Source organism: Delphinapterus leucas, chromosome 17, assembly GCF_059928025.1.
Source record: "Delphinapterus leucas isolate spDelLeu-1000000601 "Yukka" chromosome 17, BTC_Dleu_Yukka2, whole genome shotgun sequence".
Taxonomy (NCBI): domain Eukaryota; kingdom Metazoa; phylum Chordata; class Mammalia; order Artiodactyla; family Monodontidae; genus Delphinapterus; species Delphinapterus leucas.
This window is the reverse complement of record NC_143145.1, coordinates 15,827,989-15,855,092: the sequence shown is the minus strand read 5'-3', so window position 1 is coordinate 15,855,092 and position 27,104 is coordinate 15,827,989. Positions and strand designations below refer to the sequence as shown.

Here is a 27,104-nt window from a genome sequence, read left to right as displayed (position 1 = left end):
AGGCTCCGGACGCGCAGGCTCAGCGGCCATGGCTCACGGGCCCAGCCGCTCCGCGGCACGTGGGATCCTCCCGGACCGGGGCACGAACCCGCACCACCTGCATCGGCAGGCAGACTGTCAACCACTGCGCCACCAGGGAAGCCCTACTTTCAGTTTTATGTTATGATTCACATAGCTGAGGTTATTAGAGAAGAGACCTAACCTCAGAGAATTCTGAAAACAGAAAAAAAAAAATCATAGAGGTATCCAATTCGTGTTTCCTAAACTGGTATTCCATGGGGTACTGTTTTGGGAGGTGTTAATAGGCTCATCAGGATAAAAGGGCTCTGTGGTCCAGTGAATTTGGGAAACTTGTCACGGTAGATCCCCCCCCACACTTGTGTAACACTGCTCAGGGATTATTAAAGGAGTTTTTAAAAAAATATGTTTTCCAGAAAACTCATATTTTATAAACAAAATATCAGACAAACTTTATAGAAGCAGAAGATATAAAAGAAGAAGAAAACGTCAAATTTATATGCAATTTTTGTTGTATAAAATTTATTTGAGACTAAATGTTGGTCTGCACAATAACGTGAAATTTTTAAAGTAAGTGTGACCACATTCCTTGTTAAGAGAAGCTGCTATAAGGTACGTCTTCAGATGGCTTTTAAAATCTATGGGGAAAATGACATTTGCTTCAACAGGGGCAGATATATTCTTTAGAAAAAGGTGTTCTCCACTCCTGCTTATGGAAATACAGCTCAACAGAACTTATGGGAAAACTAACAACAAAGACAAAATATCCTGTTTCAAAGTAGTCATTTTGCCGATGAAGGTAGAAACCTACAATCTTTCCCCCCAAGAGCATTTCCTATTTAAACCTTCTATTTTTAACCTGATGGTGGGATTCATGGCTAATGCTTATGAGATCTGCGTCTAGACAGTTGAGAAAAACAGGAAATGAGTTACATTGTTGTAGCTTAAGATAATTTAACCTTTTGTCTTCTAGCTCCAAGCTGTGCCTGCTTTTAAAAAAAAAAAAAGAACATTCCTTCTCTCCTGAGAATTTCAGGGCATTTAGGGAACTATAATAATCCAAGGCCTCTTCAGGGAGCAGAGATAGCTATTTTGGTGGAAAAGGAAATGAGAACATGGGTTTACTGGGCTTGGCCTATGAAATGAATCCAGCCATTTGGAGGAACATGTTGCTCTCTTCTGAATTCTGAGTGTGTGCTCACAGCTGTCTCGGATGGTGTGCTTCTAAGGGGCAGGAACTCAGCCTGGCTAACCCAGTCTCCCTGTGTGCTGGTCGCATCGTGTGATGCTGTAGGACATACAGTGTCCCCCAGAAGAGCAAGTTAAGAAGCAGCAGCTGGCATCTATAGAATGCTTTCTATGTGCCAGGCACTGAACTAAGCACATTCACATACATGATCTTGTTTAATTCTCTCAACGACCCTAACAAGGTGTGGCTATTACTATTACCCCCATTTTACCCATGAAGAAATGGAAGCACAGAGAAGTTAAGGAACTTTGCAAGAGTAGCAAACCTGGCATTTGAACCCAAATCAATATGATTCTAGAACCTATGTTCTTAGTTGGTATGCTATACTGTAGTAGGGCTGTTTTGAAGATTAAATGAGATGATGTATATAATAAATTTACCATGGTTTCTGGCCCATAATAGGCATCGTAACTAATTCCTGCTATTATTTACACGTATAAGTAAAATAATACTATTCTTCTTTACAAGTAGATGATGACAGGGGACTTCCCTGGTGGTCCAGTGGTTAAGACTCCATGCTTCCAATGCAGCGGGTGCGTGTTCGATCCCTGGTCAGGGAACTAAGATCATGCGTGCCCCGTGGCGCGGCCAGAAAAACAACAGCAGCGACAACAACAAAACAACAGGGCTCGCTGCACTGAGAGGCAGGAACCGGAGCCTCGTGGCCATGAGTCCATTTGGCAGTTCGGAATTCTTTAATAGAAGAAATGTAAAATAACTCGATGTTGGAGAAGACGAGCACTCTGTTTTGTGGCCATTAAGCCCACAGATGCGCACTGGTTGATAGCAGAGGAGAGGCACCAAGTTACACTTGACCTTAAAGCAACAGGATGGTCGGAATTAAGTGAGAGAGATGCCATCTACAAAGAGTTCTCTTTCAAAAATTTTAATCAGGGAACACAGCACTTATCTCCTTATGCTGGTCATCGAGTCACACAGTGGGTCACACACATCACTGGTCCACCCCCTTCCTCCCGTGTGAGGAAGCCAAGTCTGAGAAGAAGTAACTATCGAAGGCATTTGGCTTTATGTCCTGAGTTGCCCTACAAACAAGATGAATCATCACCTGGAGTGGTTCAATGTGTACAACAAGGTCCAGATAACTCTCACATCACATGACTGTGGTTGACTGACCAAAAGAGATGTGAAACTGGCCAAGTTTTTATTGAAAAAGGCAGCTGCTTCTGTGTGATTTCTTCCAAAACACATGTAAAATCTTATATACACATCTAGCTCCAATGTATTTTGAAGGCAATTTACATGAACAAATTAAGTTGTAAATTTAGTTCACCTTTTGAACTATCACATTTTGTAAAATCAGTGCTTAAATAAAAATTATTTAAACTTGAAAAAAGGAAACCCAACAAAAAACAAGTAGATGATGACACTCACCCTCACCCTTCTCCTTGTAAGATACACAGTGCATAGTGCTTCTAAGTAGCTGTTGAATCGAGTGAATTGAATAGTGATTTTACTGAATGTATTTATTACCTGCAACATTATAGTGGGGCTGGAGATACAATGATGGCATCAGCTGGTCAGGTTAGAGAGTCTGTAAACAAGTAAAGGAAACTGGCTCACACAGCAATAAAGTCTACAATTGGCTTTATTAACCATTGCTTCTTAGAGTCTAAGAAATGGCCGTATACCACACACAACAAGTATTACATTAAGGGTCTGCTTTGTCACACTCAAAGATGTTAGGGATACAGTATTAGGTAAGACATAATCCTTGTGCTCATGGATTTACAATCTAGTAGAGAATACATGAAAAGACAAACAGGGACTTCCCCGGTGGTCCAGTGGTTAAGACTCCGCACTCCCAATGCAGGGGGCCCAGGTTCAATCTCTGCTCAGGGAACTAGATCCCGCATGCTGCAACTAAAGAGCCTGCATGCCAGAACGAAGATCCCACACGGGGCAGTGGAGATCCTGCGTGCTGCAACTAAGACCCGGCGCAGCCAGATAAATAAATAAATATTTAAAAAAAGACAAGCAAGTGAAATCATTACAAATTGTAATAGGCGCCACCAAGGAAATAATCGAAGGGTTGAAATATAGAATAATGGAGTTGGGATGGGGGAGGAAGGTCAGACCCTACTTTGCATGGGGAACTAAAGGAAGGCTTCCTTAAGTAGGTGACATTTAAGCCCTGCTGATAAGAAAGAGCCTAGGAAGAAGAAACAATACAAAGGCTTTCAGGTGGGGAAATAACTTGACAAGTTCAAGGGCTTGACGGAGAGTGAGTGTGGCTGGAGTATAACAAGGAGAGTGGGATGAGATGAGGCTAGAAAGATAGGTGGGACAGATCATGGAGGGCCTTACCAGCCCTTGGTAAGAAATTAGGTTTTATTCTAAGTGTAGCGGAAACCCACCAAAGGGTGCTAAATAGACAAGTGACATGATCTGATTCGCTGCTGCGTGGAGAATGAGCTAGACAGGATGAGAGTGCCGTTGGGACCAAGCATCCCTTCTAGGGTGGAGGATGGACACTCAGAGACAGAAAAAGAAGTGCGACGGTGGAAGCAGAGGTCAAGGAGATGTGGGGCTAAGAGCCTGGGAAAGCAGGCAGCCTCTGGAAACTGGAAAAGGCAAAGGAGTGGATTCTCCCTTAGAGCCTCCAGGAGGGACCAGTGCTGCCAACCCATTCTATACTTGTGACCTGCAGAACTGTAAAATAATAATTTGTGTTGCTTTACGACTCTAGGGTTGTGGTAATTAGTTACAACAGGGAGGTGTTGGCAGGAATAAATAATCCGCCTTCCACCCTGCCTCTGCCTCCAGATCTCTGTCTTCCTTCCATTGGCCGGATCTAACTAGAAGCCACAGGCAGGGGATTCACAGATGCCGTTCGCACGGGTCAGCCTTTCAGGTGACAAAGAGGATGGAGAGGAGTGGGGAGTGGATTTGGAGCAGCAAATGGAAAATATCCATCCCAGTGCAGGTTGTCAAGCTGAGTGGTTTGCTCCTAATCTGGAGCTTATAATAAAGTAGGACGTTTGGCATGTTGCCCTTGCTTATCTCAGCCCTCTCTTTCTTGAGTTCTCTCTGGCGTAGCCTTCAAAAACTTCTTTGGTTTTGCCTCATATCTTTATAGTGCAGATAGATGATGTCAATGCACCTGTTTCTAATATCTGATTCGCCCCTCAGTGGGATGCAGCAAGTTTCCAAAGCAAATGATGTGAATTAAAAGTTAGTCCAGGGCTTCCCTGGTGGCGCAGTGGTTAAGAATCTGCCTGCCAATGCAGGGCACACGGGTTCAAGCCCTGGTCTGGGAAGATCCCACATGCCGCGGAGCAACTAAGCCCATGCGCCACAACTACTGAGCCTGTGCTCTAGAGACCGCGAGCCACAACTCCTGAGCCCACGTGCCACAACTACTGAAGCCTGCACGCCTAGAGCCCGTGCTCCGCAATGAGAAGCCACTGCAATGAGAAGCCCGCGCACCGCAAGGAAGAGTAGCCCCCGCTCGCCACAGCTAGAGAAAGCCCGCGCGCAGCAACGAAGACCCAACGTAGCCAAAAATAAATAAATAAATGAATAATAAATAAATAAATAAATTTTTTTAAAAAAAAGAGTGAAAGTCCCCTTTCACTGCTCTCTCCTGGGTCCATCGAAATCACGCTCCCCCACCCCCGTTCCCCCCATCCCGAGGTAGCCATTTTTAATAGTCTGGGTGATGCATTACAAATTTTATTATATATGTTTTCAAACCTACTGCTATGGGCTGAATTGTGTCCCCCCCTGAAATTCACATGTTGAAGCCCTAACCCCCAATATGACTGTATTCGGAGATAAGGTCTTTAGGAGGAAACCAAGATTAAATGAGGTCAAGTGTCTGTCATCCGAGGCCACAGTGAGAAGATGGGTGTCTGCAAGTCTGGAAGAGAGCACTCACCAGAAACTGGACCCTACCAGACCTTGATCTCGGACCTTCCAGGCTCTGGAAATGTGAACAAATTAATTTTTGTTGTTAAAGGCCCCAGACTGTGTTATTTTGTTATGGCAGCCTGAGACTAAGACACCTACCTAAAATCAGAAGAAGTGGCAAAAAGAATCTTCATTTACCTGTTATTCAGATTTGACAATTATCTATTGAATGATTATAAACAGGGAAGTGCTATGATTAGATAATGTGTTCTAGAAAGATCTCTCGGGCAGCAAAGTAGATATGTTGGAGGGGTTCAGGCTGGAGATGGGGAGAGAAGCTAAGCACCTCTTGTAAATTTCCAGGCAAACGATGCTGAGGGCCCTAGTCAGGGGGAAGGCAGTGCAGAAGGAGAGGAGGGGCTGACCAGGGAGAGATTTAAAAGTAGACTTGATGGGGCTACATGTGTTTCAATCATGAGTCTGTGTTTCATTATATCTAAGATGCCGTGGATTGTAAGATGCAGCCTGAATTCAAAGATATGAAAAATGAAATGCAGTAGAATTGAAAGCTGGGACCACCAACCCCCCATGGGAACAGTGAACACGAGCTCACAATTTAGTGTGTAAAAGAGAAACAAGATTTTGGTATCTGGAATCCTGATGCATAGTGTGGATTAATGAACTTTTTTTTTTTTAACACTTCTCAAGTTGAACTCTTTTCTTGCTGTTCTTGATTAAAGAACATGTTTGAGGGGTGGGTTTTGTGGCTAGGAACTTTATAGGAGCCTCTCAATTTTAACAAAATGCTACCCAGATGAGATGATGTCATTTACAATGCTACAGCCGTGCTTAGTTTTGGGGCAGCCAAATTCTGTTTATTTAATAAAAAGGGATGTTTTGAATGGTGGTGCTATTTCATGGAGCTTTTCATGGAGCTTTCTTAGGCTTCCAGACAGAGTTTGGATCCCACAGGCAGATGGAGCTATAACCCATGTTTTCTCTCCGCAGTGACGGGCCTGCAAGCCTGTAATTACAGAGTACTGGCATCTCTTGTTTTTGGAGCTGGGATGGTTATATAAACATGGAGAGCAAGCCTAGCTTGTCCAGGCTGCGTTTTGAGGACCTGAAATTCCCCTTTGGAGGGCTTGGCACCCAAATCACAACAGGCACCTGGCCGAGGGGCAGCATGCAGCTTTCTGCAGCGGAGCCAGAGGCAGTGTTGACAGGTCAGCATGCCAGGAGGGTCCCCAGCCATATCGACCAGCAAACTCATGTCTGCATTCACAGGACCCCATGATAATTTTTGCCTTTTCAAATTTAAAATTGGATTAAAAATTTGTGCGAATGTTTTTAAAGAGTCCAGAGCCAGACTTTTTTCATTGCAAGTTATTTTAGGACTACATTTTATCGGTTGCTGTTTTGGAAAAAGTACTTTCGCCTTTGCATTCTTGGAAGTGCCCAGCAAAATCGGCCAGTCTTAACTCCTATGTTACACAGTGAGTGCGGGTTCTGAATTTAGACAGCCTAGGTTTGAATTCCAGTTCCACCGTGTGTACTTGGTCAAGCTGCTCATCCTCCTTTGCCTCAGTTCTCTCTATAAAATGGGAATAATAAGTAGTACCTGTTTCATAGAACTGTTGAGATTAATCAACCATTTAGCACGCTTAGGACAGTGCCTTGCTATTCAGTATAAAAGTAACAATAATAACTACAGTATTGACTATTAACAAGTGTTCAACTTACTTTGTGCCAGCCACTTTTCTACATACAATAGCTCATTTAATCCAACCAACCGTCCTATGAGGTAGGTGCTGTCACTGTTCCTGTTTTATAGATGAGGAAATTGAAACACAGAAAAGTCTATTCAATATAAATATTCTTGTGTCTCTGCTGAACCTCGTGTATACCTGGTTGTAGAATATTAAAATTATTGGTTTGTATGCCGGCTCTACCCCATAAGTATGTGGGCTCCTCAAATACGATGACCCTAGCTGTCTTTTTTGACTCAATAGACCTAGTACCAGGCATACAGTAGGCGATAATATTGAATACATTGGAAGTAGTTTAATGGGAAGTGTCACTTTGGGGCATCAACACGAAAATACATATTCTTTCAGTATTGGCTCCCAACTGTTTTATGTGGCTCTTTCTGAGGCTTCATGGGAACAGCTTCCTTGATGACCTTTAGGGCAAATTCTGCAGCTTTTCAGTTCCTGCTGGTTATTAGCAGTTTCAGTCCAGTCCTGAGCCTCAGCCTGGTTTATGTGATAACGTCTCTCTCAGACTCCCTCCGTAGCTCCCCTCCCCTCCCTGCCAGTGCAGGTGAGGCTGTGGCTGCAGTGGCTGCTTGTTTCCTCGTGGCTGTTTCTCCTCCTGGAGCTTAGGTGGGGGGTAGGAGGGTGGAAATGGGGAGTAGACAGAGATTTCACCTTACTTAGCAGCCCAAGACGAGGTTTCCATCCTCTCTACACCGGTTGTTGCTGTATCTCCAGCTGATTTGCGGCCGGTCCTCTCTGGGGCAGGTGCCCAAAGCTGGGGCTCCCGTGGCGTGTGACGCAGAGGAGATGGCTCAAGCCCAGCTACCTTCGTAGTGTCCACTCCACCCAGGGGAAACTTGCACACCATTGTGTGCTGCTGGGGACATGGCAAGGTGCCTCGCTGCCCTTTCATCTCCCAGGCCAGTGTCCTCTCCAAGTCTCCCTCTCCCTGCCCAGTAAACAGTTGCAAGCCTGTTGCCCAAGCAGCCATCTGTAGGGGAATGAAATGCCAGTCTTCCAGATCACTGGAACTCCTGGGCTTTATGAATGATTCTCCTGGAGTCCCTGCTGTGATGTAGGGGAGGGGATAGGCTCTTTCCATGAACACTGTCCTCCCTTCTCTTCACTCCTATTACACTGATTCAGAGGATGGAGGGAGTCGAGTTGATTTTGGCCTCTCCATAAGCCCTTCAGGTTGGTGGCTGGCTCCAGCTCTTGAACTTAGAATGTCAGGATACTTGGCACCATTTGTCCTCTGCACTGGGTTTTATCCCAGGTTCTGGGACTTCATTGCAGGATTGTTCACAGTAGCCAAGACACGGAAGCAGACTAAGTGTCCATCAACATATGAATGGATAAAGAATATGTGATATATAAATATATAATATATATTACATATGAAATATACATTTTAATATAATATATTAAAAATATGTAATGGAATATTATTCAGCCACGAAAAAGAAGGAAATCTTGCCATTGGTGACAACATGGATGGACCTTGAGGGCATTATGCTAAGTAAAATAAGTAGGCAGAGAAAGACAAATGCTCTATGATCTCACTTATGTGGAATCTAAAAAAGCCAAACTCATAGAAACAGACAGGGGCTGGGAGGTGGAGGAAATGGGGAGCTGTTGGTCAAAGGGTACAAACTTTCAGTTATAAGATGAATAAGTTCTGGGGATCTAATTACAGCCTCGTGACTCTAGTTAACAATGTATTATATACTTGAAAGTTGCTCGGAGAGTAGATCTTAAATGTTTTCACCACAGACACCAAAAAATGGTAATTAAGTGAGATGATTAACTTAATTGTGGTATCATTTAGCAATATATGTGTGTATCAATTCATCATGTTGTTTTACCTTAACCTTACATGATGTTATATGTTAATTATATCTCAAAAAAGCTGGGAAAAAACCAAAACAAAAGTAGGGGCATTTCCAACTTAAAAAAAATCTTCCAGGGATAATATAGGAGACACAACACTTTATGTCATTAGTGATTCTGTGAAATAGACCACAAAGTTTAATGTGTTTCTTTAATGTATGTCCCTTCACACCTGTACCTATGACTCTGTGAACTGTGTTCAGAAATTAAAGAGTGACTAGAGTTTTTCCCTCAGTTATATGCCCAGGCAACTGCTCTTTGAGTTAAGGAATGTGGCCCCTGTGAGAAGTACTTGAAAAAAACAGTTGTCCCCTGAACTAGGAAGTGAGGTAACCTGTGATAGTTAAACTAGTTAAAATTAACTCATAATGGGAAAAAAAAACCCACAACAAAGTTCTGGGACAAGAGATACTCAACATCCTGTTACTATAATTAGCAAATTACAGAGTAGGGTCCTGTTTTCAGCAGATAATTAGCATTTCTAACCCTTAGTTGTCTCACCTGTAAATGGGGGGATACGCCTTAGGAAGGTGGTAGAAGCGGGACCAGATCACATCTTGAGATCTCTGTTATGTTTAATGTCCTTAAATCTATGAAGTTCGTGCTTTTAGGGTTGCCTGAATTCAGGGTTTCTCCCGTCTCTGTTTTTTTCAAGTTAAAATTATATTAATTAGGCACAAAAAATAATGAAATAATGCCATTTGCAGCAACATGGATGGACCTAGAGATTATCATACTAAGTGAAGTAAGTCAGAAAGAGAAAGACAAATATCATATAATATCACTTTTGATAATACAACTGAACTTATTTACAAAACAGAAACAGACTCACAGACATAGAAAATAAGCTTATGGTTACCAAAGAAGAAGCAGTGGGGAAGTATAAATTAGGAGTATGGGATTAACAGTTGCACACCACTATACATAAAATAGATAAACCACAAGGATTTACTGTACAGCACAGGGAACTATATATTCAATATCTTGTAATAACCTATAATAGAAAAGAACCTGAAAAAGAATATATATATATATTTATATGCATAACTGAATCACTTTGCTGTACACCTGAAACTAACACAATATTGTAAATCAATTATAGTTCAAAAAAAAATTGCACTCATGTCGAAGCACTTCAGAGTTGTGAAATGCCCGACCTAGATAGAGGGGCGCATCCTAACTGGGAGAGGGGAAGAGGGGGCTGTGTTCGTACATAGGAGGGAAACAGATGCAGGGCTGTGCTCTGTATATAATCTCTTCCCGTCTACTAGGGGCAGGGCTATGAACACAAGCCAAGAAGTCTTTCAGTTATTTGCTGGCAAGTCTTCCTCTAAAAGAAAGACCATTTGGATGGCAAGGCTAATGAGGGTTTGGCCTGGAGACCCCGGGGCACCTGGTGCAGGAAATAAGTATTTCACAAAGACTCTTCACAAGATATCGTACTAGCTGCTGTGTGGGAAAGACAGCTGTAGAGTCATAAAAGGGCACCAGGTTTAGGATCGGATCTGAGCTTAAAACCTACCTCTGTGGTTTAGTAACTGTGTGTCGAGAGTGTGTGATAGTAAATGTTTAAAAATCAGCTCTCTCTCAAAAAAAGAAAAAGCTCTGATTTGTAGCTCTTGCTGATTTCTGAGGTATAGATATCCCCACTATGGCTGATTTTAAGTTACCAACATGCCACTGAGTGTGAGGTTGGAAAAAGATGAATCCATTCAGCTCAGCTGTCATGAGCCAGCTCCAGCCTGCCGCACTGTGTGATACTGAACACATCATATAATTTCTCTGAGCATCCCCAGTTTCCACATTTGTAAAGTGATGATAATACTTGTATCTACCTTACAGTGTTGCTATGGCAGTTAAAAATGTATTTGAAAGCATTTGGGAAAGAGTAGGATTCAATTTATTATTGATGTTGCATCTGGGCTTCCTTTATTTCTTATTACCTTGGAGTTTATAAAATTTAAAGGACTTTCACCCAAGAAAAATTCTAACTGATGGAGAGTGTATGTGGGAGTTGGGAGGGGATGGAGAGAGTGTTGAAGAAAAAAAAACAAGAAATAAAACAAAAAGACAAAATAACATAGTTTCCTCTGAACTATTATATGATTTCCTAAAATCACAAAAGGCTATATGAGCTAAAAGGGACCTAGAGACTAGCTAATCCAACCCACCTGTCTGTTAAAGATGAGGAAACTGAGTCAGAGAACAGAAGTGACTTCCCTGAGGTTCAGCCCTGCTGTGACAGCCCTGAGTAGAAGCTGAGTCTGCTGACCCGCTGTCCAGGGCTCATCTTGTGAGCCCATCTCTTTTCAGCCTGCATTTGTTGGCTTGAGCAAAGAGTGATGGGAATCTAAGGCTTCCATTCACACTGGTCAGGAAAAGTGATTTGGCTCAATCATCAGAATAGCTCTTTAAACCAGTGGTCTCCAAAGTGAGGTGCTGGAAGGAAAAAAAAAAGAAAACTTTCATTGATCTCTCTATTAAAGAGTAAGAAGTAAAGAAATCATCTATGAGGCTTCTGGCAGGAAATAATCTTGTGTAGTTCCATTGAAGGGACTACTCAGACAGGTGTGGGCGGGGTTAAGGGAACACAAAAGATGCTGAGACCCCCAGAGATGAGCAACAAGGAAAATTACTTCTCCCAGGTTTGGGGAGGAGCCTCGTGATGGCTGGAACCGTAAGGAGGGTTTATGTGGAGGAGGGCTGCAGCTTCTGCCAGAGACCAGGGGCCAGTCAGGAGAGAGCAGGCAAGAAGGACCCTGAACTCTTTCTCTTTCTGCTCTGGTCTCTGTCAGCACCTCCCATTGGACAAACCCAACCAGATGCCAACTGGCAAGAGAGTCTGGGGGATGCAGCCATTTGTGGTCAGCCTTCTAGGGTGCTGAGCTAGGCAGAGAAGTGGAGAATGGATCTTCGGGGACAAGCAGAGAACAGCCAGCACAAAAGCTTTACAAATGTTTAATGTCTGGATTGACAGTGGTCCTTTCTGTCCATCCATCAGATGTCAGTCAGTACCCAAGGCACCTTGGCCTCAGTGGGGAGCGGAGGCCAGTGGTACCCAAAGTTGATCGTTTGTTTTCAGTGTACTGTGACATATTGTAACTTCTGTATGCCTGATTAAATGGACTTACGGATTACAGTATCTAGTTTTAAATAAACAGAATCTCACAAAATGGACAAATGCTTTAAGAAGTTTCCTAGTTTCTCGCAAAGAAACAGCAGAATGACGATACTACTATTGCAGATGCAAAGGAACAGAAAAATGTGAGCACTAATACGGCTCTTTGCTGGCTGCATCAGCTTAACGATAAGCTGATGAGATCTGACTAAAAATTGGCCAGAAAGTTTATAATGATCACAACTATTTGAAATATCGATTTATGTCCATTATTACTAATGATGACTGTCCTCCTATGTGTGCATTATGCTTCGAAGTATTAGTTAATCATAGTAGTGCCTGCCAATACTTCATAGATAGATAAGTAAATACATATATATTGGGTTTATGCTTAAAAAATGTTTATTGATGGGATGGTTGGAGACCACTGGTTTTAAACAATAAGCAAAGGCTAGAATTATGGGGGTCATTGATTTAGTTATTATGTTTCTCTTTAGAGGCAGTGAAGGCTACATGGTTTTTCTGCCTAGAGCACATAATGCAAAAAGAAAAAAAAAAGATAGTGGGCTTGTGAATAATAATAACAAATGTTTATGTAAAGCTTATTATGTGTTAAGCACTGCTCTAACCACACAAAAGTTATTAATCATGTAAAATGCAGCAACTCAGGGGCTTCCCTGGTGGCGCAGTGGTTGAGAGTCCGCTTGCTGATACAAGGGACACGGGTTTGTGCCCCGGTCCAGGAGGATCCCACATGCCGCGGAGCGGCTGGGCCCATGAGCCGTGGCCGCTGAGCCTGCGTGTCTGGAGCCTGTGCTCCGCAACGGGAGAGGCCACAACAGTGAGAGGTCCGCGTACCGCCAAAAAAAAAAAAAAAATGCTGCAGCTCAGTTACTCCTCACAACAATTCCATGATGTAGGTACTGTCATTATCCCCATTTTACAGATAAGGGGACTGAGGCAGGTCAAGGTTTAGTACAGTGCCCGGTACAGCCAGGAAGAGGCAGGGCAGGGTTCAAACTCAGGCAGTTTGGCTTCAGATTCTTTGCTCACTATGCCTTGCTGCCTCTCTGAAGGAAGTAGGGGCTCCTTGGAGTAATTTTGAAATTAAGAAAAAATGAAATTGCGAAGTAAAATTAAAACAATTGAATACAAGTTTAAAAAGTACAAAGAAAGGGGAGTCACTCAAGTACTCTTATGTGGGTTAAGAGTGACTGTTTCCTTGCACTCTTTGGCACCTGCCAAACGTTATTTCTCAGGATGTGGTAGCTGGCTAACTGCCTCTTGTAGCCACTAGATTCCGCTCTCCCTCTGGTTTTTCTCCCTTGCCCTCTGAAGCCTTCCTCTAGACTTTCCTTGCCTTTGTTCTCTTTCTAGGAGCTTGTATTTATTAGTCAGGGTTCTCCAGAGGCATAGAACCAATAGGATGTCTCTCTCTCTCTCTCTGTCCATCTCTGTAAAGATATATATAGTACCCCCCTCCCCCAGATATAGATGTATAGATGTTGCAGGAAAGGGACCCCTTCCAGGCCCCGAGAGTGGGCTCTTGTCTGACACTCGGAAATGAATTGTCTGAGGAGACACATGTGCTGACAAAGCAAGAGACTTTATTGGGAAGGGGTGCCCGGGCGGAGAGCGGGAGGGTAAGGGAACCCAGGAGAACTGCTCTGCCACGTGGCTCGCAGTCTCGGGTTTTATGGGAATGGGGTTAGTTTCCAGGTTGTCTCTGGCCAGTCATTCTGACTCAGGGTCCTTCCTGGTGGCGCTTGCATCACTCAGCCAAGATGGATTCCACCGAGGAGGATTCTGGGAGGTTGGGAGGACATGTGGACTGGTGTCTCCTCTCTCCTTGATACCTTTCCCGTTGATGGTAGCTTGTTAGTTCTGCGTTCCTTACCAGGACCTCCTGTTGTAAGATGACTCATGCAAGTGGCTACTATCTTGCCTGGCCAGGGCGGGCGGCTTCGGTCAGTGTTTCCCCTAACATAGAGATAGATTTTATTCTTTAAAATAAAATATTTTGTTCTTTAGAATCTGTCTATCTATAGAATTTATTTATTTTAAGGAATTGGCTCATGCAATCGTGGTGGCGTTGGCAAGTCCACAATATGCAGGGCAGGCCGGCAGGCTGGAGACGGAGAGAAGAGCTGATGCTGCAGTTTCGAGTCTGGAGGCAGGATTCCTTCCTTGGGGGCGGAGAGGGGGCGGGCGTAGGCTTTTCCTCTTGAGGCCTTCAACTGATTGGATGAGGCCCATCCACATGGTGGAGGGTGATTTTCTTTACTCAGGGTCTGCTGATTTAAATGTTAATCATGGGCTTCCCTGGTGGCGCAGTGGTTGAGAGTCCGCCTGCCGATGCAGGGGACACGGGTTCGTGCCCCGGTCCGGGAGGATCCCACATGCCGCGGAGCGGCTGGGCCCGTGAGCCATGGCCACTGAGCCTGCGTGTCTGGAGCCTGTGCTCCGCAACGGGAGAGGCCACAACAGTGAGAGGCCCGTGTACCGCAAAAAAAAAAAAATGTTAATCACATCTAAAAGTTACCTTCACAGCAATATCTAGATTGGTGTTTGACCAAACAAATGAGCACCACGGCCTTTCCAGGTTGACACATGAAATTCCCACTACAGGGCTCCTTGAAGAGATCTGGGGTTCATTTGGGCTTCTGTTAGTTTTCTAGAACACTGGTGAGGCTCAGGCACTGGGACCGTAGGGAATACAGAGCTTTAGTTCTCTCCAAAAGGGAAATCTGCCCAAACTTCAGTGTTTTGTGTTTTGTTTTCAAGAAACCATTTGAAACCACCAAATGGGCTTGGGTGGTAAGTCTTGGTCTCTGGTTCTTAAGCCACAGTCCCTGGCTCCCAGATTTCAGAGGAGGAGCCCCTGTTCATACTGATTCAGGAAGAGCATATAGTAGACTTGTGTCTGATGCTGCACTGTTCTCTTTCTCAGAAGCACGAACTCAGTTCTTCCTCTCTGAATTCCTCTGGTACTTTGTCCCTCACTAGGGCACTCGGAACTTTGGATCGTATGTTGTGGTTGACGTCCACTTTCTTGCCCGCCTGGGGACCAGGTCGATAAAGTTATCTGAGAGCAAGTGCTGAGTTCACACTTCTGAATGGCTGTTCCGGTGCCCAGGACATTGCTGCTTCATAAACATGCCTCAAACATTGGCGAGAATTTGAAATGCCGATTCTCTGTGATGCTTCTTGGGTACAAACATGATTGGCGTCAGCCTCAATGAAGCCCATGTAGAACAGGAGGGAGGCAACTTTACACCTGTCCCTGACAGGCAGAGCCCTCCTGTCCAGTTTTTGCAAGTCCGCGTATCAGGGCGGCCAGGATAACTTGCTGCTGATTTAGGCTGTGGCTTTTATTTGCAGACAGATCGTCACTCAGCGTGGGATGGGGGACATGCAGCAGAAGGATCAGAGGGAATTTGTCTGAAGGGGCAGAGCTAGAGTGTCTGTCTGATGCACTGTCCTGGCTTCCTGTATGGCTGTAACAAGTTAGCACAAATTTAGTGGCTTAATACAAATTCATTAGAAGGTCAGAAGTCTGGCACAGGTCTCACTGGGCCAAGGTCAAGGTGTCAGCAGGGCAAGGTTCCCTTATGTAGGCTCTAGGGGTTGATGGTTTCCTTGCCTTTTCCAGATTATAGACTTCGATATCATTGCTTGTCTCTTTGGGGAGCCATTATTCTGCCCACCATAGCAGCCTTATGATTTCCATTTTAAAATAAGGTATTAGTGTAAGATATGATTTTTTTTTTTTTTTTTTTGCGGTACGCGGGCCTCTCACTGTTGTGGCCTCTCCTGTTGCGGAGCACAGGCTCTGGACACGCAGGCTCAGCAGCCGTGGCTCACGGGCCCAGCGGCTCCGCGGCATGTGGGATCTTCCCGGACCGGGGCACGAACCCGCGTCCCCTGCATCGGCAGGCGGACTGTCAACCACTGCGCCACCAGGGAAGCCCCTAAGATATGATTTTTAATGGAAAGGTATAAAAATTTCACTAACTTTAACAATGTTAGTTTTTTTTAGAGAATTTGAGATATATTTATGTTTACTAAATTTATAAGTTATTAATTTACTTGGGAATGTTTTGCTTATTAGGGTTGAAGCTTCTTTGAGCAGGTATTTAAAGTGCTTATTTTTAAAAAAAGCAAATGCATTAGAGTTATAATTGCAGCTTTAAAATGTTTAAAGGAACTTTTATTGTTTGTAAAAGGGACTTGTTTAGTCTGTCCAATGTGAGTTTATCAAACAGTAATAAAAGGCCCTCTTATTTCGTATGAAAATTTACTAGACTCGTAAAGGTTTAGTTGAACTTAAAAGAAACTTTAATGAACACGAGGTTTCCACATTTGTTACTTTTTCAACTACCATTAATTTTTAACCAAGACACTATAAATAGTTGTATGCATGTAAGCTCAGGCTGATTCTTATTCTAGTCCAGGGTAAGTTTGTGGTCCTGAGACTTTCAAAAGCATTTTATGAATCTGTGTGTGGGTTTATTCATTGATTCAGCCCAGGCATTGTGCTAGGTACAAATAAGATTACAGTGTAACAAAATCCATATGCAAAAAAGTGATACAGAAGATGAGATTTTCTCAGTTGGAGGGAGCTTCAGCCAGGAGGTGGTCCTGAGGAGCAATAGATGCTTATCAGACAGAGGGGCTGGGAAAAGCGTTCTAGGCAGGTGGAACGGCCTGCGCAAAGAATGCATGGGATGTGTAGGGAATGGTGAGATTTTGTGATCCTGTTGGGAGTTAAAAAAAAAATCTCTATCCTCAGGTGCCTTTTATGTCATTTTCTGATGGAGAGTTAGTGGCAGGATCAGGGCAGGTTCCAGAGTAAATGTGTCGGGGAAGTCTGTCATCCATGGGTTAGTCACTTGAGCATATTATACCCAACTAGGAATGCAGTGCAATTCCTAACCCGATTCTCTTGCTGCTCAGGAAATCATAATTATTAACATTTACTGAGCTCACATTTTATGTGCCCGGCTCCTAGCACTTTACATGTATTAGCTCACTTAACCCTCACAGCCACAGCAATAGATTTGTTATCAACAGAGTCGAGGAAACGGACACAGAGAAGGGTGTTAAGTAAGGTGACAAAAGTTACACTACAGGTAAGTGACAGGACCACGATCTGAACCTTGCACAAGCCGTTTCCTCTTTCTGGCATGCACGTGCCCTCATCTTCTGAGGCTGGCTCCTTCTCACCTTTCAACATCACTTCCTCAGAGAGCTCCCCCTACCCCCAACCCACCTTGTTATTCTGCATCTCAGTCCCTTGTTTATTCCCTTCATAGCACTTATTACAAATTAAATTCATCCCCTACTTGTTTTTTTCTTTCCCACTAGAATCTAAATTCCATTAGGATAGAGACCCCATCTGTCTCGTTCACCATCCTATACCCAATGCCTTGCACAGTGTAGCATATAGTAGCTGTTCAATAAATGTCTGTTGATGAGTAAATTAATACTGACTTTAAAGTTCATTATTCCCAAAGCATTCTATTATATGAATAGTAAGTGGAAATACCCCATTTGAGCATAATACTGTATTTCTGATTCAGGTTGGTACTCAGCAGCAAGCTTAGTTTTCTGTGTATTCCTAGAAAATTTTACAACGATGATAAGTTTCTGGGAGAAGGAATATAACTTTCACTCAGCAAAAGATAAACATACTCAGTTCGATAAAAAACCAACTTGAATTGACATGCACCAAAAATGCACCAGTGTGTGTTGTTGGAAAAACATTTATTGCAATTCAGTGTCAAAAAATTTTTACAAAAATACGCCACCGTCTGGTACAAACAACTATAAAAAAAGAAATCAGTTCATCATGCAAGAAAAGAGTGCAAATAATTTATACAGAAAGACTCAGCTCACACAATATTAAATAAACATCTTTGCATGTAATTGGTCTAACCTTAAACTTTTAGTTAAAATGTTCAATCCCCTATTGTATTTTTAATTAAAAAACTACTTTAAAGCTTCTAAAGCTTAGGATATGGACTTTAATATACACCCCCTCTGGCTAGGGTGATTGGCACTTGGTAGAATAAAGATGGCGCCAAGTGTTCTCAAGTGTAGAGCACTGCTTGGAGCCTTCTGTTTAACAGACTTGTGTATCATTAATTAAACAAACATTTCTATACTCAAAGACGGAAAAAGTCATGTTCAAACTCCAGAGGTAATGTTGTAGCAGATGGAGTTTCAAGAAGTTCAGAGTTTTGAAGCAGCCATCCATTTTTGGCCAGACGGAGCAGGGCCTGAGTTTTGAGAGATCTCTCAGAAAGCTTTGTTTGCTGAGTTCAAGGACACTTTGAAAAATGTCTAGCAGACAAAGTCATGAATATCGTGGTCCCTTGCTCCTTGCTGCCTCATGGAACAACCCCCCTTTGCTTGTGAGGTTTAGCAGAGAGTGATCTTCCACTGGGTGGAAGCTTATTGGATCTCACAGCAGGTACCAGGGAGATGGAAGGGATGGATCAGATGTACCTTTTAGCCTAAGGGGAGAGGAAATACCTGCTTGGTTACCATCAGAACCTCAGTTTCTAGAAAGCAAGCCAGCTGCTCAGCCATTATGTGTCTCAGGGGCCACCTTTATAATTAAAATCTAATTATCCAGGGAAAAATAAACTTGTCAAAATATGCTGCTTACTTTGTGGCAAGCAGGTTGTACTCACTAGTATGCCGTACTCACAGCAGAGTCAGAGTCAGTAACAATGTTAAGCAACTCCTTAACTTCTCCAGGAAGAATCAGGGACTTAAAATGTCTTTAACAGTTAACGGCCGGACACCGAACACTGGACACGAACGTGCCTTCCACAGCGAACGTCTTGAGAAGAATCAGCTTAGGTGTCACGTGTGTCCAGCCACAATAAAAGGTGCTGGGGCAGGGGGTACAAAGTCAAGGCCTCAGAAAGTCCCAAGTTTACGCTCAGGTCCACTGCTGAGCGCCAGGTGGGTTGAGGCATGTCACCTGAATATTCTGGACCCACTACCTCATTTTGAAAGGCAGAAGGAATGCCAGACTCCAGCGTTTCTAACGTCCCTCCCAGCGCTCAAGTCTGGGGGAGGAGTTTCCTTCCTTTGGAAAACCACGAGGGTTGACTCTCCTTAACAAAACGGAGAAGAAAGCATCTACAGAAAACATTGAGTTTAAAGGAATTACGATCTTGTTTGTTGAAGACGTCAGGGGCCAGAGATATATCAAAGAGCCCCATCTCTGCGATTGCCTAGAGGTTGAGGGTGTTTCTGAGGTCTGTTTAAACACTAGTAGGATTTTAGGCCAGCATCCAGTCAGAGGATGGTTCACAGACTCGGAGAGTTGGAAACAGATTAAAACAAAAAAACACGAAAAACAACAGATGTCAACATAGAAAATGATGATAGAGTTTAGTTTAAAAAAAATTCACACATAAAATTATTACAGTTAAAAAAATTCACACGTAAAATAGCGTGTTTGCATAGCAAGACATAATTGCCCTTCAGCCTGGCAGGAATATATAAACTCAGGTGCCTATTTTATGATAAACATTGTATTGAACACTAAGAATGATATACTTTTGAAATGACTGAACTTCTTGTAAATCACACCACTTGCTTATTAGACAAATGAAATTCCAAGCTCTTTCTCTTCTCCCGTATAAAAACAACGGAAACAAGGAGCCTCTGTTAATTGCAAGCTCCCAAACAGTTTATGAAGAGAGAACTGTGGCAATAAGGCAATACACACTCATTACCTTCCTTCACCATTGCCAAGTAAAGCCTATTCTTGCCTTGACAGTTTTGCAGCCCATCTAAAATATCAATATCTCCTCTGAGCCACTTCAATATAAAATGGATCATCACTAAACATAGGTCATCTTACAGCTGACCCTTTTGATCTCAAAACTGGGGATGTTTTCACATTGTAGTTTCTGCTACAATCCTCCCACGTGACTGGTCCATCCACTAAAAGTAACAGCATTGAGTAATAACACTATCTAGTTTAAAATGTCTGGATCTTGTTATAAGTTGAGCCCTCCTAAGCTTCGCATATTCTCCTTTCCTCAAATGCTGTGCCTTCTTCTCAAGACTCTAGGATCGTTGCTCGGAAACCTGTGTGTTGAACCAAAGCATAACACCCCTGTGGCTCGGCTTCCACTGTCCTGGACAAAAACTCTTTCCTTCTCTGGAAGTCCAGATTACTTTCATATTTGACATCAATTTTAAATTCTTTACAGAGTTGGGGTGGGGGTAGGTAGGTACAGCAAAGACAGTAGAGCATTCTGTCTCTTCCAGCACTTTCCATTGTCATGTCCCTTCTGGCTTTTAGAACAGCGGTTCTGAGACAGAGATTCTTTGTTTTTGTTTTTTAGGTCACTTTGTCCTGGGAGGGTTTGCCAATAGAAATTCTATAGACAATTAGTGCCCAGGGAACACGCATTTTCTTTTTAACTCGCTTTACTTATACGTGAGGCTCTGGCCATGCTTCACAGCCACCCAGTGGCACCAACACAGGTGCTCACACCTGCTGTGCTCTTTTTCCCCACTGCCCTCCCACAAACCACAGCATCAAAGACATGCCACTTCTATTCCTTCCCCTCTCCCTCTCCACCTGCCATTTCCTTCCTCATTCTCCTCTTCCAATGAAAGGGAACCACAAATGTTGGTTTCTTCTTTTCCTTAAAAATTTTCCTTGACTCTGTCACACACCACCTCCAATTATGCCAGAGGAGATGGGGAGAGCCCCGAGTCACCATCTGGGTAGACATTTCAGAAAACCGTTAAGCCTATCCCTTGTGGTAGGGTCGTTCTGCACAGATGCTCCTGCTGCCTGGGGCACGCTATGCGGTCATGAGCACCACGGACAGTCCAAGTGACACTGGTTCGCCAGTTTCGTGCTGACAGCCAAAGCGGGCAACATTTCTGGGACTGCAAACCTGAAGGTGCCGAGGAGTCTCCGCCTGCTCCTTCAGCATGGAGGGGTGGAGGTCATGAGTTGGGGGGAAGATGTGGAAGGCCATGAACGCCAAAAAATGCCAGAGTCAACAGTTCCAGAGCCCTCACAGCAACGACAGCCCCAGCTCCACTCACATCTTTAAGGAAGCTGAGACCTTTGCGAGAACCTGCCTGAATTATGGAAGACAGAGCTTTTTATTCCATGGTCTGGACCCTGCATTCTCAGTCTGACCTTGACTCGGGGGGCGAAGAGGTGTTACAGTAGTTTGTGGCCCTCCAAAGCTCAACCTTACCCAACAAGATCTTATTCTTTAGTATTTACTTTTGCTCAGAGTTGAAATAAACAATTTACTTTTTTCTTGTTCAGGGGGGTGGTGATGAAAAAAGATATTAAGAAATCCTGGTATAGGCACAGACCTTGCAAAGTGAGGAACATCAGCTAGTGGTCGAGTTCCCTTCCAGATGCTGGTACTTGGGTTGTGCTTTGAGGGAAGGGCGTGAAGGGGTCCTACATCACTAGTTGGTCCCTTGGCTTGTCTCTGTACATTCTTAACCATCTCTCCCCATTTCAGGTCACCCCAAATTCAACCCCTAAGAATACACTGCTCCTCAATGTAAATGTGAACCAAGTTCCTATTTCTGCTTCACTTATGTGCCAAGGTCATGCTGGGTGGCCACTTTACTTACTAAAAAAAAAAAAAGAAAGCAAATACAATTGCAGAAATATGTACATTGTTGTAGAAAAGCAAAGTTCTATAAAAAGTAAAAAACAAAAACATCCCCCATTCCCTCCCAGGAATATTGACTCCTTAAGTCCTGAGATTTCCTTCTCCCACATAGTTACCTGCTGGTATTGGCCTAGCAAGTTCCCCTGGGGTTTGGAGCAAGTTAAGGATGAACTCATGGTACCTCTGCTCCCTATCTGGCTGGAATGCCAGGCTTTACTTTATCATCCTTACAAGAAGCCCTACCTCAGGTTGACTAAATTTTGGTGTTGCATGTAAAGAAAACTCCTCAACTATCACCCACCAAGAGGAACAGCAGCTAATATGTAAAAACCTGTTTTACAAGCCTTTATCAGTACTCTGGCTCCAAACAGTCCCCAGGGGTAAGCTTATCCGTGAAGATACCCCAGGAAGCCCAGACAAGCCAAGAAGTTAAACAGGAATAAGAAAGTCTTCACAGCTATTGGGTGACTAATTCCATCTTTTCTGTGGCAGGATTTCCTCTTGAACTGTTTTTAATTGGCCTTATGATGATGTCCCGAATGAGCTACAACATGGAAGGAAAAAAGGCATAGATGCTTTGGGGTTGTTCTAGAAAAGAGGCAACCCCGAAGAGTGTCCCATTCGTCTAAAAAGGAAGCCTGAAGCATGATGAGGATTGCCTCCAACATCTCTTCCTGTTTTAAATCACTTTTTATATGATGAAGAAACAAGAAAAACAGAGACTGCCTACTGGACCACGCGCTTTGTCCGAGCGAGTATTGTAGCTTTCCGAGGTAGACTATTGTGTGGTATCTTCAGAAGATAAGGCCCTATACCCATGCGGGTTTAAGATGAGTGGTGCTTCCTTTGCCTTTTCAAAACAAACTCCAGATCAAAACCCAAAGCCCAGGGATTTCTCATATGTAGTTTTTCTTCTTTTTTTTTTTCCAACACATTTTTCACATTGTAAACAAAGAGCATTCTATCTTGTATTTGAGTTTTGCCCCTTTCTCCCACATCTCTAGGGAACTATAAAGGAGTCTCAGTGAACGTCAAGAGAATTCCATTTTCACCGATGAAACAGAATTCCTGCCTCATGGTCTTGCTGGCAAATCATTAGGAAAAATAGTTTATTTACAGTATTTCTGCTTTTCCATACCAATTCTAATGAGAAGTCCATATGCTTAAATTCCCAGCCAGCAACTGCATCTCTCCCCTCCAACGTCCTCTCAATGGCTTATCGCAGAAGTTTTGAACCAGTGTCTAAAAATGTACACTATTTACAAATGAAGCGTCCAAACTCTGTATTTCCAACCATCCAGTCAGCAGGGGGACCCTTCTGAAGTGTTGTCATGTGCTGGGATTCAGAACTTGAACAAGTTGATAAAGTCCTGGGGTGAAAGTGAAACGGAGCAGCTCTCTGGGTTATTGGCTGTGCACGGGTGATTGGTGCCCTAGAAAGGAACATCGTGGTTAGGTGGGCATTCTCGGCAGCATCTCATTGGCTTGTAGCACCCTAAGTAAGGCATTGCCCAACCTCAAAACAACATTCCTCTGTCAAGAATGCCCTGTGTTATGGAAAAACTAAAGAGCTGCGCGCGTGTGTGTGTGTGCGCGCGCGCGCGCACACACGCGTGCACAGAGCGATGGGGGAGTTTGGGGGGGGCTTGCAGAAAAAAAATAAACACAGGGGGGTGAAGGAAACGAAGGTCTTTGAAAGTTTCTCTCCCCAGGGGCTGAATCAGTTTTACCTTCACCTTCAGCTGGGGGCTACAACAGTGAAGAGCAGGAAAGCATTTGGCGACACAGTGCTAGTGCCATTGGCTCTTAGGGGCTGGGCTCGGGATGTGTGGCAACGACCTCCAAGACATATACCTTCCAGGAAAGAATATGGCAGTGTCTGCAAAGCTGAAGGGTGTCTCCATACTGCTCTTTCCGTGGGTAACAGCGCACAAGTTTAAAATACATCTTCTTCCAATCCAGCTGTCCTTTATCTGACAAAATTAATCGCTTGCGGATCTAAATATCAAACAAATAAAAGTAGTTCTGAAAAGTTCTGCTCCTGCCTCCTTTCCACCTTTTTCATCTATACCCTGGCAACAGCTAGGGAAAAAGTAGCAAAGATATAAAGAAGTTGCTTCTGAGCTCTACCTAGTGAAGGAAACAATAGCTTTTAACCAGTCTTTAAAAGAAACAGGTGGCCGATGACGCCTGACTGGCGACCTGTACTAAATTGCATTTGGATGGTCTTGAAAGTTTAGGTGATCTCAATAAACCACTTCAATCTTTTCTTTGCTGTAGACTTGAGTGATTATTTCCAGGGAGATGCAGTGACTGCTTGGCACAATGGCTCTATTTTATATCGAAATATTAGTGGTTTCGTGAACAGCACTTGCTGAGCTCACACTTCTATGTAAAGAAGTTGGAAAAAAAATCTGAGGCAGTGTGCGGAGGGGAAAGAGGCCTAGAGCTGGTGTCAGAAGGCCCAAATTCAAATTCAAGGCCAGTTTCCTCACCTAGAGAGCGCTCCACTAATTTGGATATGTCACTTAGCCACTTGTGGCCTTAGTCTCTCCATCTGTTTGAAGTGGGCATAATGATATCTACCCTTCCCTGGGTCATTAACACAAAATGAAATAACATCAGTAAAAGTCCTTTAGCTGTAAAATCTCATAAAAATGTAAGTTATTTTGTTAGAGAAAAGAAGGACTGGTGCCAATTTATGAATTTTTTTTGGAGCAAGTTGTAACATGGGACTAGGTTAAGAATATAAGTTTTTTTTGTTTTTTCCTATTGAAACACATAAACAAAATCTCACAGATATTATTTAGAAACTCCTTGAACTGTTTTCTAGTCAAACCAGGGAGCCCTGGAGAGTGGGTTTGAGAAGGATGCCAAGGCAGCTTGAGGGGGGCGGGCAGAGAGGAAGAGAAGGAAGAACGGCCACTGGGCTGCACTGACCTGCCGCTCGGAGAAGTGGTACTGGCAGAGCTTCTTCCATAAGAGCCGGTCCTCGCTGAGCACGTGCAGGTCAGGGGCTGCCTGGCCCAGGCTGACCAGGTCTCGCCCGTCGCTCAGCCTTTGCATAATGTTCAGTTGTAAGCACAAAGGCAGGTCAGTGAAGGTGAGGCCTTTGAAGGCAGGCTGTGGGGAGAAGGGTTATGTTAAGTTGCAGGGCAGAGAGTAGCTATGCACCAGGTGACACCAAGGATGCAGCTGTCCCCTCACCCTCCAGCCTCAAGGTGGTTTATTGATCAGAGATCAGAGCAGCAGTTCTCTCTACTCTAAGTACAGACACAGGACCCGTGACCGAGACCCGCAAAGAACAGCCTGGAGCGGCTCCAGCAGATGGTGCCAGAGGGATTTTCCTAAGTTGCACAAGGCTTTTTCTTTTTGCGTGCATTATGAAATGATCACCACGATAAGTCTAGTCACCATGTGTCCCCATATAAAGTGATTACAGTTTTATTGACAGTATTCTTTATATTGTATATTACAGCCCCAATGGCTCATTTATTTTATACCTGGAGGTCTGAATCCCCTTCATCTATTTACACTTTTTCTCTGAAAGATTCCCCTAATAGCGCACGTTGGATTCCTGTGCTTCACTCAATTACAATATTCGCTACCTTCCCAAAGGACTCACTACCCTGGACAGAGCACCTCCAGCCTCGGGTCTCACTGCCCGCCTCCTTGTGACCACTGATCTCCCCAAGTAGGTTTTCTCACCGGCCCCCAAACACGCTGCCCACAAGGCCCTCACTCTGCCCGGGCCTCCGCTTGTCCACATGTGACTCTTCTTCACATCCAGTTCAAACTCGCTTCCTCTGAAAGGCCTTTTCTGCTTTGGTGACTCCCTCAGGCCTTAGCCACTGCATCTTCCTAGAATTCCTAGGATCTCTTTCAGGTGCCTTTTGCAACAACTTCCTTATTGTCATGTCACGTAACCCATCTGCAGGAGGAAGCTTGAATGGAACACTCCTGCTAGGATCTAAGCTCCACGGAGGCAGAAATTTTTGTGATTTTTCGTTGCTATGTCTAGAAGAGTCTAGAAGTGTGCTAGCATATAGTAGGCACTCAATAAATATTTGTGGAATGATAAAAGTCAAATAATTCAATAGGTACAAACAGCAACAACAGAAAGACTCTATACTGGTGTGTGTGTGTGTGTGTGTGTGTGTGTGTGTGTGCACATGTGTACGCACGCTTTGGGAATGGCTGGTCGAGAACCTTTCAGCCTAAGATCCATCATCCATTGAGGCGTCTCTATTCAAACCTAGGGCTGTACGGGACATTTTGATAACTATTGGTCTGTGGAGAACATACTGGCAGTTAATCATGAGCTTCTGCAGAAGTTGCTTCTACATATCCTTGAATTTATATTTAAGCCCTTTAATGTTTAAATTCTGATGAGCTCATGTTGTTCCACCCAGACCCAGATCCTCGAAGGCAAGGTCTAAGCTTGTATCCCTTGCAGACTAGCCCAGCACAAAACCCCTCTCCTGAGTACCTATTATGCCTGGCACCGGAGCTGCTGCAATGGGCGAGAGACCCAGAAATATAGGCAAGTCATTAGAGAACAAAGGTTAAATGCCATCAAGGATGTAAGCGCCAAGTGCTATGGGAACAATCTGTACAGAAGGTCCTCAGTAGTATTTGTTGCTATTTCTTGAACAGCAACTGGCTGCTGCCATCTGGATAAGAAGTCAGCTCAAATCGCTCGAGACCATGGTTCTTTGTCCTTCCCATGCTAGTCCTGGGTGAGCTCTTGAATTTGAACTACTGACATTTTTAGCTCAGTGTTCTATCACCTCTGGAGGTCACACAAAAAAACAAAAAAAAAACAAAACAGGATGAAGAAACCCTTCCTTAGCTGAGGGGAAAATATCCTGGGAATGAGTACTGAGTTCCCTCCTCGAAATTTTAGGGAACTAAACTCTGTACGAGGCACATCAAGGCTGGAACACACAGGATTCCAGGGGGACACACAGTCTCAGCAATTCCCTCCTGCGTCTCTGCAGAGCAGGACAGGCGTGCAGAGGGAAGGTGGGCAGTGGCAGGGCGGCTTGGGAAGTTGGACGATGGAGAAGAATGGGAGGTGGCATGGGAGGGACACGGGTTGGACGAGCAGCAGATCCGGATCCCAAGTGCCCTTGGGAAATCTGGGTCTCAGTTTCCCTGTGTCCAAAATGAACTGGCTTAGTAGAAGTCTCTGAAGATCCTTTCCAGCTCCAGCAATCTCAGACTTGGAGTAGCTTCAGCCTCCTAATTCGTGAGCAGTGTCTGTGACTTGACAATTTATATCGTTCAGGCTGCTGGGCTGAACTTTCAATTGTTTGCAAACCTCAGGACTTCGCCGGGCTGCAGAAGGTCCTGGACCTATTTGTCATTTATCATGCGCTGCTGATCGTACGAGCCAATAAAACTGCCGTGAGATTTTCTTTTTGTTTCCAGCACTTCAAAGCATCTACTTTTTTGGTTAAAACTCCCAGGCCAATTATTACATGAACTCCTATTAAAGTCCACTTGGCAGAATT

The 27,104-nt window shown here is 43.9% G+C and overlaps 2 protein-coding genes across 4 annotated transcripts in view; one reads left to right on the top strand and one right to left on the bottom strand.

Moving 5' to 3' along the window:
* Nucleotides 1–27,104, top strand: part of NTAQ1 (N-terminal glutamine amidase 1) — a 211,650-nt gene that overhangs the window by 42,080 nt on the left and 142,466 nt on the right. Inside the window, exon 6 of one of the 3 annotated variants that reach the window (XM_030764148.2) lies at nucleotides 22,081–22,885. The exons of 1 other annotated variant lie outside the window; for it this stretch is intronic. In XM_030764148.2, the coding sequence (XP_030620008.1) occupies nucleotides 22,081–22,160 (80 nt within the window). In that variant the 3' untranslated portion in view covers nucleotides 22,161–22,885. Of the gene's footprint in view, nucleotides 1–2; nucleotides 17,744–22,080; nucleotides 22,886–27,104 lie in introns of those variants that run through there. One more of the 3 variants, XM_089898753.1, reaches the window with a different exon arrangement.
* Nucleotides 17,652–27,104, bottom strand: part of FBXO32 (F-box protein 32) — a 34,045-nt gene continuing 24,592 nt past the window's right edge. The window contains exons 7-9 of the mRNA XM_022553999.3: nucleotides 24,529–24,711; nucleotides 23,443–23,586; nucleotides 17,652–23,021 (exon numbers count right to left, since the gene is read on the bottom strand). Of these exons, the coding sequence (XP_022409707.1) occupies nucleotides 22,932–23,021; nucleotides 23,443–23,586; nucleotides 24,529–24,711 (417 nt within the window). The 3' untranslated portion in view covers nucleotides 17,652–22,931. The remainder of the gene's footprint in view (nucleotides 23,022–23,442; nucleotides 23,587–24,528; nucleotides 24,712–27,104) is intronic.